General features: G+C 39.0%; 1 protein-coding gene across 1 annotated transcript in view; it reads right to left on the bottom strand.

The window, feature by feature from the left end:
* Nucleotides 1-15,034, bottom strand: part of LOC122055037 (beta-glucosidase 26-like) — a 70,207-nt gene extending 55,173 nt beyond the window's left edge. The window contains exon 1 of the mRNA XM_042616434.1: nucleotides 14,764-15,034. Coding sequence (XP_042472368.1) covers nucleotides 14,764-15,034 — 271 coding nt within the window. The remainder of the gene's footprint in view (nucleotides 1-14,763) is intronic.

The following is a 15,034-nucleotide window of genomic DNA, read 5'->3' on the forward strand; positions in this document are numbered from 1 at the left end:
GCATCCCCTACCCCGCCTCGATCATTTCTGATCGGTCCGGTGACCGATCGGGCCTCGGTGAACAGTTTGATCCACAGTTGTTGGACCGATCAGATAACCATAGTATCCTGGATCGGTGCAGACCGATCAATTTCCCGACCAAACCTAAAGGCCTTCCGGTCTAGAACGAGCCACCGAGCCCTCTCCATCTAGTCCGGAGAATGAGCCACGAGCCCTCTCCGGCTTCCTCATCCGTCGAGAGAGCGAGCTACGGCCTCTCGGCCTGGTCCGGAGAACGAGCTATCGAGCCCTTTCCAACTCATGTCGGTCAGATAACGAGCTCTCGAGCCCTCTCGACCTAGTCAGGAGGCAGCTACCGAGCCCTCTCCGACCGTCCGATCCAGAGCGAGCTCCGAGCCCTCTGGCCTGGTCAGGAGAGCAGCTCAGGCCCCTCTCCCCGTCCGGTCGAGCAGGCTCGAGCCCTCTCTAACCTAGTCCGGAGAAAGTTACCGAGGCCTCTCCGACTTCCACGTCCGGTCCAGAGAACGAGCTCCCGTCCCTCTCCGTCCAGAGAACGAGCTACCAAGCCCTCTCCGACTCCATCCAGTCCAGAGAACGAGCTACCGAGCCCTCTCTGACTTCCCATGCCAAGCTTCCATACTTGGACTTTTCCCCGTGCCAAGCTCCCTGCTTGGTCTTTTCCCGTGCCAAGCTCCCTGCTTGGACTTTTCCGTGCCAAGTCTCCATACTTGGACTTTTCCGTGCCAAGTCTCCATACTTGGGCTTTTCCCGTGCCAAGCTCCCTGCTTGGACTTTTCCCGTGTCAAGCTCCCTGCTTGGACTTTTTCGTGCCAAGTCTCCATACTTGGATTTTTCCGTGTCTTTTCCCGTGCCAAGCTCCCTGCTTGGACTTTTCCGTGCCAAGTCTCCATACTTGGACTTTTCCGTGCCAAGTCTCCATACTTGGGCTTTTCCCGAATCAGGTCAACTCAAGTCGGGTCAACCAGGTCAACCTTGACCAAAGGTTGCACCCACACTCCCAAGTTCCTATTCTTGTCAAACATCAAAATACAACTTCTCTATTCTCGTCAAACATCAAAATACACCTCGAGTCAGGTCAACTCGAGTCGGGTCAACCAGGTCAACCTTGACCTAAGGTTGCACCAACAATCTCCCCCTTTTTGATGTTTGACAAAAACCATAATCAAGTTAGGTTAACCCGATAACTTAACTTAGGTTTTCCAATAGTTCTCCAATGTTCTTCCTTGAACATTCTCCCCAAACTCCAATGTTCTTCCTTGAACATTTTCTAAACATTCTCCCCCTTTTTGACACACATCAAAAAGAGTGAATCAAGGTCAAGAGTTTTTTCCTAATAAAAGTCCCATACCTTTCATTGAAACCCTTAATTCCCCCCTTGATACTAAATACAACAATCAACATAGTGACAATCCCCATATCACTAATCTTGACGAGTAAAAACTCCCCCTAAAAGTCAACTCCCGCTTGACCAATAGGTAAAACTCCCCCTAAAGGTCAACTCCCCCTTGACCATTGCACCAACAATGTCTTGGAGAGTTTCAATCCTTTAGAAATCTAAAATACCAACTTCCAGCTGAAATTTCAGACAATCAGTCGAAAATCAGTATTTTGGCACGCTCTGATCGGTCACCGACCGATCCACACTCCCTGGATCGGTGATCCAGACCTCCTTGGACCGATCAGCATCCCCTCTGATCGGTCCACAAAGCTCTAATAGGAATTTCTGATTTTTCTCCCGAAATTCAGAAACCCTTAAAAATTCACAGAAAATTTCAAAAATTGTAAAATTTTGAGGATACATTCCTCATAACATATATTATCATGGAAAAATAGTTTTCTATGAAAATAACTTCCATTTTCAAATCTTGATACAAAGTTTGAAAAACTTTGAAATAGCTCAAGGTTAATCCATCTTTGTATCAACTTACTCAATAATGAATGCTATCACTAGAAAAGCTTCATCAAGGTTTTTCAAATTAATTTTGAAATGATTTTAAACCATTAAATTTAGGACCACAATCTTAGGGCTAAATGTACATGACTTGTACACAAGCTTTTCCTATGATCCTCAATTTAGAATTAGGCTCATCTAGGTACAAGAGCTATGCACCTTGATCCTAACTCATAATCCTAATATCTCACACACATCTAAGGTGTATCAAATATATCCAAGTCAATTTTGATGTGAGATATGGATTTAGGTCATCTTAAGCTAAGTTTTCATGCATTTTCTAAACAACAATTTGATTTCCATATCAAATTGAGTTTTTATCCTTAAATCAATTTAATTGATCATAAATGCAAGAGATGATGACATGACATAAAATAATATCATAAGTGAAAACATGTGCCAATGTCATGATGTCATGTCATAAAGTATGAAACTTAAATAAGGCATGACATATAACTAACCTAAGCATTATCATGACATTTCAAATGATAATAAAATAAATATGATGTCATGACATGGCATATGGCAAACAATATATGGCAAATAACATATAAAGGTATAGAAAATACCTAATTCTAGCGTTAGTTGTCATTTTTGATAATTTTGATCATTTTGCCACAAATTCTATATTCCTAAGTGTAATAGACCTAAAATCATATACTAAAGATTTTTAGATCACTATGTGCCAATTAGATTGATCCTAGAAAACTCTTCAAATGTGGTTGGCACATCCTAATCACCTTAGGAATAATTTTTAATTTCATTTTCAAGGCTTGGTTATACCTTGAAACTTCCTAAAATGCCACCTTTTGCCATGATTAGGTTAACTACCTATCCAAATAAGATGGGCACAACCTAAACCATCTAGCGTGATGAAATCACGCTCCTAGGAACCCAAAACCTATTTGAGCTCATTGGGTTCACTAAATATTCACTAGGGATGACTTCCCTAGCAACCCTCCTAATGACCCTCCTAGGCTTTAAAGCCTTGGTCATTTAGGACTCATCAAGATCAACTCTAGGGGTGACTCCCCTTGTGACCTTGGTGATGGTCTTCCTAGCCCTAGGTCTTGTTCCATAATCGAATGGAACATTATGGTAAGTGGGCTTGACCACTTGAGACTTAGGTTTGTGACTCAAACCTCTCATGTCCTTGGACTTTTGCTTTTGACCCTTAGACCCTAGAGTTGACTTCTCCAAATTCTTAAGAGTCTTTTCTAAGGTGTCAAGTCTTGACCTCAAGACTTGATTTTCCTTCTCTAATACCTCAAGTTTTAATTTGTCATTTTTCTTTGAGGTATTCCTAGGCATATGTCTAGTTGTTTTGGGATTCCTATCTAGGTTTTCCTTAACCTTAGATGAGTTAATTCTAGGGTTGACATTTCTAGTATTATCCTTACCTAGACTAACATGTTTGGCACCTAAGCACATGTATCGATTTCTATGGTTATCATGCTTATCATCATTGGCAATTGCAATAAAGCTACTAGCATGTTTCTTATTAGAATTGCAATAATGTGCCTTAAAGGGTACCTTAGATTTTGCCTTAGCTCCCCCTATAGATGTGCTTGGTCTCTTGTCCTTGTGAGGTTGCCTCCCCCTCGGACATTGGCTCCTATAATGCCCCCTTTGCTTGCATTGGAAGCACACCACGTGCTCCTTGCCCTTGCGTATCGGGACTCCGGCTTCCTTGACCTTTGGCGCCGGTGGAGTCTTCCTAATCCTCTTTGGACATTTACTCTTGTAATGCCCATATTCCCTACACTCAAAGCACATTATATGTAATTTATTTGAAATTAAGTTGCTTGAGTTACCTAGGGTTGAGGATGGACATAACCTCTCTTCTTCATCCCTTCCGGAGGTAGAGGCTTCTTCTTGCACCAATCTTGATGAAGAACTCTCCTCCTCTTCTTCCTTAGATGTTGAGTAGCCCTCAACTTCTAATTCCATACCTCCATGATGTGAGCTACTTGGCTCACTTGACTCCTCTTCATGACTTGAATTGGAGCTCTCCTCATGGAACTTAGCCAAGTTGTTCCACAACTCCTTGGCATCGTTGTATCCACCTATCTTACACAATATATCATTAGGTAATGAAAATTCAAAGATTTTCGTTACCTCGTCGTTGATTATGGATTGATGGATTTGTTCCTTCGTCCACTTCTTCTTCTCGAGAGGTTCTCCTCCTTTATCCATCGGAGGAATAAAACCTACTTGTACACAATTCCAATTTTCTAGGTTAGTCATAAGAAAATACTTCATTCTTACCTTCCAATACGCGAAGTCGTCGCGATCGTAAAAGGGTGGAATCGTGATGTCTTCACCAAGTTGATCCATTCTCTAGCTCGTGCTCCCCCGGGTGTTAATCCGACGAAGAGCGACCTCGCTCTGATACCACTTGTTAGGACCTTCGGATGTGGCTAGAGAGGGGGGGTGTTAATAGCCGACCTCAAATTATCGTTTCTTCCTATAATTTAGGTTAGCGCAGCGGAAATACAATGTAGAAACGAAAGTGGAGAAGATCAAACCTCAAACACGATGATGTAACGAGGTTCGGAGATGATACTCCTACTCCTCGGCGTGTCCGTAAGGTGGACGAAGCCTATCAATCCGTCGGTGGATGAGACCCTGGATAACCGGCTAATATGAACTCCTTCTGGGTGGAGAAACCTCGCCACAATCTCTCTTGCAACAGCAAGAATGGAGTACAACCAATAGAGAAAGAAAACAAGAACAATATAAATGTAAAAACACTTTGCTTGCCTTCTCGTCGACTGGAGTTCGATGAAGCGGCAACTTCACGATACACCTACAACAGCAGAAGCCACGAAGCTTCAGAATAGGGAGCTCAGCAAAGCTCGGATCGCAAGAGTGAGGAACAAGAAGAAGGTTGTATTGGTGATCTTTCTTCTCCTGGCGCCTTATATCACGCACTGCGAAGAAGACAAAGAGCAATCTAGCCGTTGTATAGCTTGGGCTCAATCGGCTGATCGATGCAGGAGACTCTGATCGATGCGTGGACCGATCGGGCCTAAACTGATCGGTCCCCGGACGATCAACCAACTCTGTGAGAGTTGGGATCGGTCTGGGGACCGATCGGGCTATAGGTGGATCGGTCCACAGAATCTACCGATCCTCACATCGTCCGATCGGTCCGGTGACCGATCGCTACGTTCTGTGAGCTTCGTTGTTATTCTTGATCGGTCACCGGACCGATCAGATAACCCATAGTATCACCTGGATCGATCTGCGGACCGATCCATCCAGCCTTAAACCTAAAGGCCTTCCGGTCTAGAGAACGAGCTCTGAGCCCTCTCCGATCTAGTCCGGAGAACGAGCTACCGAGCCTCTCCGACTTCCTCATCGGGTCCGGACGAGCTACCGAGCCCTCTCGGCCTAGTCCGGAGAACGAGCTATCGAGCCCTTTCCAACTCTGCGGTCCAGAGAACGAGCTCCAGAGCCCTCTCTGACCTAGTCCGGAGAACGAGCTACCGAGCCCTCTCTGACTTCGTCCGGTCCATAGAACGAGCTCCCGAGCCCTCTCTGACCTAGTCCGAAGAACGAGCTACCAAGCCCTCTCCGACTTCGTCCGGTCCAGAGAACGAGCTCCCGAGCCCTCTCTGACATAGTCCGGAGAATGAGCTACCGAGCCCTCTCCGACTTCCACGTCCAGTCCAGAGAACGAGCTCCCGAGCCCTCTCTGACCTAGTCCGGAGAATGAGCTACCGAGCCCTCTCCGACTCCATCCAGTTCAGAGAACGAGCTACCGAGCCCTCTCAGACTTCCCATGCCAAGCTTCCATACTTGGACTTTTCCCCGTGCCAAGCTCCCTGCTTGGTCTTTTCCCGTGCCAAGCTCCCTGCTTGGACTTTTCCATGCCAAGTCTCCATACTTGGACTTTTCCGTGCCAAGTCTCCATACTTGGGCTTTTCCCGTGCCAAGCTCCCTGCTTGGACTTTTCCGTGCCAAGTCTCCATACTTTGACTTTTCTGTGTCTTTTCCCGTGCCAAGCTCCCTGCTTGGACTTTTCCGTGCCAAGTCTCCATACTTGGACTTTTCTGTGCCAAGTCTCCATACTTGGGCTTTTCCCGAATCAGGTCAACTCAAGTCGGGTCAACCAGGTCAACCTTGACCAAAGGTTGCACCCACACTCCCAAGTTCCTATTCTTGTCAAACATCAAAATATAACTTCTCTATTCTCGTCAAACATCAAAATACACCTCGAGTCAGGTCAACTAGAGTCAGGTCAACCAGGTCAACCTTGACCTAAGGTTGCACCAACAAATTCATCTCACAAAATTATAGGATTCCCTGATTGAAAATTTAGATTAGGTGATATGACTAAGTAATTAAAATTAATTCAAAATTAAATTCATAATTAAAATTAATTCAAAATTAAACTCATAATTAATTCAAATTCAAAATTAAATTTGTAACTAATTTAAACTCAAATCCAAAATCATAATTAAATTTGAAATTAAATTATTATCTTTCAAAATTAATTAGCTTAAATTATTTCTTTCAAAATTAATTAACATAATTTTTTTTTAAAAATTAAGTAACTTAAATTATTCTTTCAAAATTAATTTAAATTATTCTCTCACAATTAAAGATAACTTAAATTATTCTTTAAAAATTAATCAAACTTAAATTAATTTTCAAAATAAAGTTAAAACTTCTGTTTCAAACAATACAAACTCAAACTTAATCACTTCACTTTCTTTTCATCAAATAGAAGTCCAATTCAAACAATTTATGTGTAGGAACATAAAGAATTAGATCAGTGGATGTTAGATAGTGGATGCTCCAGACACATGACTGGAGATAAATTAAAGTTCACAAAGCTCAAACTATAGAATTTAGGGTCTGTTGCATTCGGCAACGACGGCAAACTTAAGGTAATCGGAAGAGGTAACATCGAACTTAGTTCCGATTTTATTATTCAAAAAGTTCTATTAGTTGAAAACTTCAATTTTAATCTTCTAAGTATAAGCCAATTGTGTGATAGTGGATACTTAGTTACCTTTGACAAATCTAGTTGTTTAGTTAAAAATATTGAAAACCCTGAAATCACACTTAAGGGGCTTAGGAAAAATAATATGTACTCAATTGATCTACCCACTTCCTCAATAAAGTGTTTTCTAACACAAGAAGAGGAAACTGAGTTGTGGCACAAAAGACACCAGACTCATTTAAAAAATGAGTCAAAATGGTCTAGTTAAAGGTTTGCCCAAATTAAAATTTATTGAAAACTCAATCCGTAATGCTTGTCAACAAGGAAAACAAACCAAGTCAACACACAAATCAACTAATCTAGAAAGAACTATCTCTTTACTTGAGCTCCTTCACCTTGACCTATTTGATTCACATGGAGTTAAGTCACTAAGCAAGAACCAGTATTGCTTAGTTATAATTGATGACTACTCTAGGTTCACCTGGGTAAAATTTCTAAAAACAAAAGATGAAACTTTTGAAGAGTTTAATAATTTTTGCAAGTTAACAGAAAATGAAAAAGATACTAAAATTAAAAGAATAAGAAGTGATCATGGGGGGAATTTAAAAATCATAGGTTTACCCAATTCTGTAAAATCAATGGATATCAACATGAATTTTTATGTCCTAGAACCCCCCAACAAAACGGTCTAGTGGAACATAAAAATAGAACCCTACAAGAAGCCGCTAGAACCATGCTAAATGAATATAACTTAAATTATCAATTTTGGGCCGAAGCCATAAATACAGCAAATTATATTCAAAATAGAATTCTAATTAACAAACTTCACAATAAAACTCCTTATGAAATGTATTATAATAAAATTCCCAACCTAAACTATTTAAAAGTTTTTGGATGTAAAGTTCATATTTTAAATACTAAAGATTACTTAGGAAAATTTACACTCAAATCAAACCAAGGAATCTTTTTAGGGTACTCCACAACCAGTAGGGCCTATAGAGTCTATAACCAAAATACCCTAAAAGTTGAAGAAACAACTAATATAATATTTGATGAAGAAAATAATCTACCTAACTTAAATGAAAATGTTGACATTAATCCAAGAATTATTGAAGACGATGAAATTCATCCCAACACTAATAAACCAGAGAAACCAATTTCTGACCCAAACATAAGACCAACTAGAGCAAGTACCTCTCACCCACCTGACCAAATTTTGGGTGATCCAAACCTAGGAGTTAGAACTAGATCCTCTTATAGAAACCTTAGTCAGATTGCCCTTATTTCTAAAATTGAACCTAAGACTATAGAAGAAGCCCTACCTGACCCAGACTGGATCATTGCTATGCAAGAAGAGTTAGCCCAATTTGATAGAAACCAAGTCTGGCAACTTGTACCTAAACCCTTAGATAAATCAATAATAGATACCAAATGGGTATTTAGAAACAAGTTGGATAATCAGGGTGAAATAATTAGAAATAAGGCTAGACTAGTAGCCAAATGATTTAGTCAAGCTGAGGGTTTAGACTATGACGAAACCTATGCACCAGTAGCTAAACTCGAATCCATTAGGATGTTATTAGCCTATGCAGCACATAAAGGATTTAGGTTATACCCAATGGATGTAAAATCCGCGTTCCTAAATGGGTTCATTAAGGAAGAGGTCTATGCAAACCAACCCCCAGGATTTGAGGACTTAGACTACCCTAATCATGTATTTGAATTGAAAAATGCCTTATATGGACTTAAACAAGCTCCTAGAGCATGGTTTGAATGGTTATCCAATTACTTAACATCCAAAGGCTTTAACCAAGGTCACATAGATCCGACCCTATTTGTAAAAACTATATAAAAAGACATCTTCATAGCCCAAATATATGTTGATGATATAATTTTTGGCTCAACTGACTCTAAATTTCTAAAAGAATTCGTTAAATTAATGGAAAATGAATTTGAAATGAGTATGGTTGGGGAACTAAATTTTTTATTAGGTTTACAAATTAAACAAACGAAAGATGGAATCTATATTTACCAAACTAAATATGCTAAAGAACTAATTAAAAAGTTTGGCATGGAAAATTCAAAAATCATAAATACCCCAATGGCCACTAACATCAACATTGACTCTGACCCAGAAGGAAAACCAGTAGACCCAAAGTACTATAGAAGTATAATAGGAAGCCTACTCTACCTAACTGCAAGTCGACCAGATATAATATTTGTAGTTGGTATGTGCGCAAGATACCAATCTTGTGCAAAAGAATCACATCTAACATATGTTAAAAGAATACTTAGGTATATTAAGGGCACCCTCAATATAGGACTTTGGTACCCTAGAACTAGCACCTTTGACCTTTTTGGTTATTCTGACTCAGACTATGCCGGGTGCAAATTAGACAGAAAAAGTACAAGTGGTAGCTGCCAAATCCTAGGCCAGTGCCTAGTAAGTTGGTCAAGCAGAAAGCAACATTGTGTTGCTCTATCCATTACTGAAGCTGAATACATAGCCCTAGGAGAGTGTGCCTCTCAACTTTTATGGATGATGCATACCTTAAAAGACTATCAATTATAATACAAAAATTTTAATTGATAATATAAGCTCAATTAATCTAACAAAAAATTCACTTCACCACTCTAGGACTAAACACATAGAGGTAAAACACCACTTTGTAAGGGATCACGTAGCTAAAGGTGAACTTGCACTCAACCATGTTGAGTCCAAATCAAACCTAGCTGACATTTTCACAAAACCCTTACCTAAACTTGAGTTCAGTGCACTTAGAAGACAAATAAGAATGTGCTGGGTAGAATAGATGTTGATTTTCAAACTCATTGTCTTACTTCAAAACTCTTATTTAATCATCCTGTTCTTTTCAAAAATTCTAGGAAAAATAATGATTTTAAAAACCCATTTTCTTAGAATTTTCAAAAGTTGGACTTAGTTTGGGCTCTATCCTAGAAATCATGTTCCCCTAGATTTAAGCCAGAGAATCTCACAAACACCTAAGTATACCTTGCTTGTGTTTGAAAAAACATAGAACGACGTGAGATGCATAGGGTACAGCCTGGACTCCAGTATGCTTATATCTGTGCATCATTATGAGTCTGAGCGTTAAATACTTTATTAACAGTAATCAGTTTAAGTCATCCAGCCTCAGTCAAATCTAACTGGACCAAATGACTTAACTTAACTAACCGAGTGAAAGCTGCTGCCCTCTAGGCAATCAGCAAGTAGCTAAAGGTTAGACAGTTGGTGAAGGAAATAGAGATTTTTAAGATTGAGCATGCTTGTACTTTAGGGCTCTGATACCTAATCGAAACAATTTTGATAACTTAAAATCTATTTAACTTGACTCATGCTTGGACTTAAGGACCAAGTAATTTGAATAAATAAATTAAATATTTAGTTACTCCCTCTTCGTCCTAAAATTTAACAAGTTCTTACTCCTACTTTTTCAAAAATTAAGTTTTTTTTAAATTAAGCTAAGTACCTCTTTAAACTTAAGCTATATTTTCAAAATTCAATGTTTGCAAAAGGCTTAGCTAAGTGATTCATATAACAACCTTCAAACTTTTTCAAACTTAGCCAACCTTGAAATCTAACTTTATAAATTTTGCTAAAATATTTTTCTAAGTTACCTCTCAGATTCATTCTTTGCTTAGCTAAAAATATTAAAAAGCATATTTTTGTAAAATTTAACTCATTGCTTTCAAAAGATTTCTGCTAAGTAAAAAGAGCCTTCGAAGTGGCTAAGTTTATTTAAAAGAACTTATTTTTAAAAAAAAAAAATCTGCTAAGAAAAAAGAGCCTTCGAACTTATTTTTTTCAAAAAATATTTAGCTCCAAAAATTCTTTAAAATCTAGCTAAGTTTTTCTTCTAAACAGATTTTCAAAATTTAGCTGAGTATTTTTTCAAAAACAACTAAGTTTCAAAAGTTGCTAAAGTCATCCTTTAAAGTCAACCATATATTAGCCTTTTAAACTTAGGTGAAAAATATTCCTCTTAAGTCCTCTATCTCACTTAGCTAACAGCTTTTTCAGTAAAATTTAATTATAAGCTAAGTGTTCCACAAGCATTTTTACCTTCTTTCAAAGCCTAATCTGTTTTTTTCTAAAAACTTAAAACTTGTTTTAAACTGGCTTATTTTTTTATAAATGGCAAAGGGGGAGAGTAGGAAAATTCAAAAGTAAAAGAAAGCCCTGTATTAAGGGGGAGCTTCACAAAGTTTAAGTGTTAGCTTAAGTTATGCTTGTATTTGAATTTATATACTTAAGCCTGCTCACTTAAACCTTTTAAATATATTTATGCATTTGTTTTACTTAACTTTGAATTTCAGTTGCCATAATCAAAAAGGGGGAGATTGTTGGTGCGGGAAGTATCCGACGATCGAACCTGAGTTTTGATAATGTCAAAGGATTCAAAGTTAAGGTTATGTTGTGATCTAACAAGTCTGTTTAAGTGTTTCAGGAAAAGTCCTAGCTGTGGTTAGGCAAGTGAAAACCCTAGGGGGTGGTAACCCTAGGTCATAGGGGGTGGTAACCCTAGGTCATAGGGGGTGGTAACCCTATGCGGAAAGTCTTGGTGGGTCGAGTGCTTCAGGCAAAAGTCCTGGGGGGTAACCCTAGGTGGAAAGTCCTGGTGTCGTGAACCAGGTGAAAGACTGGACCAGCCGGGAAGCGGACGTCTAGCAGAAAGTCCGGAAGCATCGAGCACCGAGCAAAAGTCCAGTCGATCTGGAGGATCGCACTGACAACAGGTAAATCTCCTGAGTGGAGTAGGTGAGGACGCGTTCCCCGTAGAGGGAACAGTAGGCGTCGGATCGACCTAGGGTTTCTGGTCGAAAATCCGAAGTCAGACCCGGACAGTCCGACGACTGTCAAGTTTATCTATAATATTATCCATGTGCTAACTTTGTTTTGCAAGGTTTGTGTTTGGGACTAACACAATTTGCAGGAACAAAGGAACATCTTTAACCTCAAATGAACAGTGTCCGAGGCGCCTCCATGGGCCTTGGAGGCACCTCGGGTGCTAGCCGAAGCCAGTTGTCCAGAAGAGTTGGAGGCGCCTTGGAGGAAGCTGGAGGCGCCTTGGACCAGGCGTTGGAGGCGCCTTAGAGCAGCTTGGAGGCGCCTTTAGAGGGATGAGATGCGACCAGATTTGCGCTGATCCACCCGTACGACTCGACGGCCTGGAGGCGCCTCGGACAGGCTTGGAGGTGCCTCCAGCACTATTTATAAGGGGACTTCGAACAGCAGCTCTTCACAACTTCTCACAAGCAATCTTTCTGCAACCTGCTGCTAATGAGACGTTCCGACAAAGCCTCAACTCAATGCTGACAACCTGGAGCTCCAGATTTAGTCTTTTGTTGTCGGTATAAGTTTTATTATTACTGTTTTGAATTGTACTTAGTTTGTAATAGTTTTTACGAACTATAGTTGTTGCCCACCGAAAGCGGTCAGCGACCGCGGGCCTTTGAGTAGGAGTCGAGATAGGCTCCGAACGAAGTAACTTCTCGAGTCTTCTGTGTGTTTGTGTATTTTACTATTTTCGCTGCGTTATAACTCGATATTTTTACGAAATTGACTGTGAAAGCCACGAGCGCTATTCACCCCCCCCCCCCTCTAGCGCTTCTCGATCTAACACTCATCACATTGGCAAAGTTATAAACAAGGTAACTTCTGAAGAAATACTGAGTAATCGATTACGACTTAAGACTTCAATAGAGAGTATGAAATAGTTACCTATGCAAGGGTATGTATTTAGAGGTCATGATGAATCTATCCATTCTACTAATAGTGGAAGTTTCATTGAATTGGTTAAGTTGCAAGCAAGAGTGAATGAAGAAATTGCTTCAGTTGTCCGAGAAAATACTCCTCAAAATGCCAAGTATACATCTTCCAAGATTCAGAAAGAATTATTGCATATTTTTGCTAATAAAGTGTGAAATATGACTCGTGAAGAAGTAGGGGATGCCAAGTTCTGTATTCTTGTTGATGAAACTCTTGATGAATCTAATGAAGAACATATGACCATCATTTTGAGATATGTGGACTACACGAGCATTGTTCGAGAACGTTATTTTGAAGTTGCTAATGTGATTGACACAAATGCATTAACTCTTAAAAAAGAAATATGCAATGTGCTTTCTCGTTACAATTTTTTGGTTGAAAGTTTGTGGGGTCAAGGATATGATGGAGCTAGTAATATGCAGGGTGAATGGAATGAATTACAAGTCTTATTTCGCAAAGATTGTCTATATGCCTATTATATGCATTATTTTGTCCACCGCTTGCAACTTGCTTTAGTTGTGGTATCGAAAGAAGTGCATGAAGTATGACTATTCTTTTCAAAATCAAGTTCCATTATCAATGTTTTTTGGCTCTTCTTTCAAACATCAATGTGAGTTAAAATCTATTCGAGAAAATGAAATCATTGATATGATAGCTTCGGGAGAACTTAAAACTGCAACGGGGGCTAATCAAATTCGTATTTTACAAGTTGGAGCTACTCGTTGGAGCTGTCATTTGGCTTTTGTCAATAATTTAATTGATATGTATGGTGCAACTTGTATACTCCTTGAAAGAATGATTGATAATGGACTCAATAGTAGTATAGGTGGAGAAGCTAAAAGCATTTACAAAGAGATGATGTCATTTGTCTTTATCTTGCAACTCATGAATGAAGTTTTGGGAATCTCTAATATTCTTTGTCAAGCATTGCAAATGAAATCTCAAGACATATTAAATGCAATCAATTTGGTCTCATCAACCAAGATTCTTCTTCAAAAGTTTCGAGAAGTTGGATGGGAAAAATTTTAGAAAGTGTATTGAAGTTTTGTGAAAGGATGGATTTACTTATTTATTTAACTATTTATTTTCATTTTTACATGATATTTACTATATGATGATAATATTTTTTTTTTGAAAGGCATCACATTGAAATGCCCAATATGAGTGCTCGATATTTGGAAGGAGCAAGACGTTCTTGTCAACAGAAGAAGAATATCATAGTTGAGTAATATTATCACATTAACATATTCAATATTGTGATAGAATTTCAATTGATGGAGTTGAATAATAAATTCACTGAACAAATAATGCAACTGCTGCCTTGAATCCTATTGATAGGTTCAAATCGTTCAATATTGAAGATATTTATATTCTTGCTCAAATTTTCTATCCTTAAGATTTTATTCGAATTGAGTTAGATGCTTTGAGAAGACACTTTGAGCATCATGAATATGTAGTTGTTCGTTATGTAGATTTTCATAATGTCGCTTCTCTTTCTCAGTTATGTCAAGTATTGATTGAAATTAGAAAATTGGATCGTTTCTTTTTGGTTGATAGATTGATTCGCTTAGTGTTGACTCTTTCAATTTCGACAGCAACTACAAAGAGAGCATTTTTAACAATGAATCTTGTGAAGACGTCACTTTGTAATAAGATGGATAACGATTTCCTTGCAAATTGTTTGATTGTTTACATTGAGCGAGAGTTTGTCAATTCAATAGATGTTGAATCCATAATAGATGAGTTTAATGAGAAGTCTTATAGAGTAAATAATAATATCAATGAACTTGATTGATTACATTTCTAGTACCTTGTATAGTTATTTTCTTTATACTCTTTTAATTTATTTTTTATTTTTAAAATTTTTTATTTTTATATTATATTGAAATATTATCATTATGATATGAAAGACATGTTATATAATATATAATATGATGCATTAATTTTTTTTTATGAACAAAATTTTTTTTATATATATAAAAAGGATGATGATTTATTTTAAATTTAATTCCTCCGTGATAAAATTTTAATTTCGCCCTTGGTCACTGTGCCACCTGCCGAGCTCTCGGATGAGCACCACGAGGAGGCGGCTCAGCCGCTTCTGGAGCTGCACGAACTCCGCACGGCGGTCGGAGAGCTTCCCCTGCTTCACAATGAGCTTGCGAATCAAGTCTCCGCGGCCGGCGATGATCAGATACCAATCCTTGCCGCCAAAGCCGGCGAAAACAAATATGGACAACAGGTTGATTGACAGCACCAGGATCAGGATCTTGAGCATGGAACGGAAGGGGCTCGATTGGTTGCAGGGCGGCTTCAT

Source organism: Zingiber officinale, chromosome 3B (assembly GCF_018446385.1).
Source record: "Zingiber officinale cultivar Zhangliang chromosome 3B, Zo_v1.1, whole genome shotgun sequence".
NCBI lineage: Eukaryota > Viridiplantae > Streptophyta > Magnoliopsida > Zingiberales > Zingiberaceae > Zingiber > Zingiber officinale.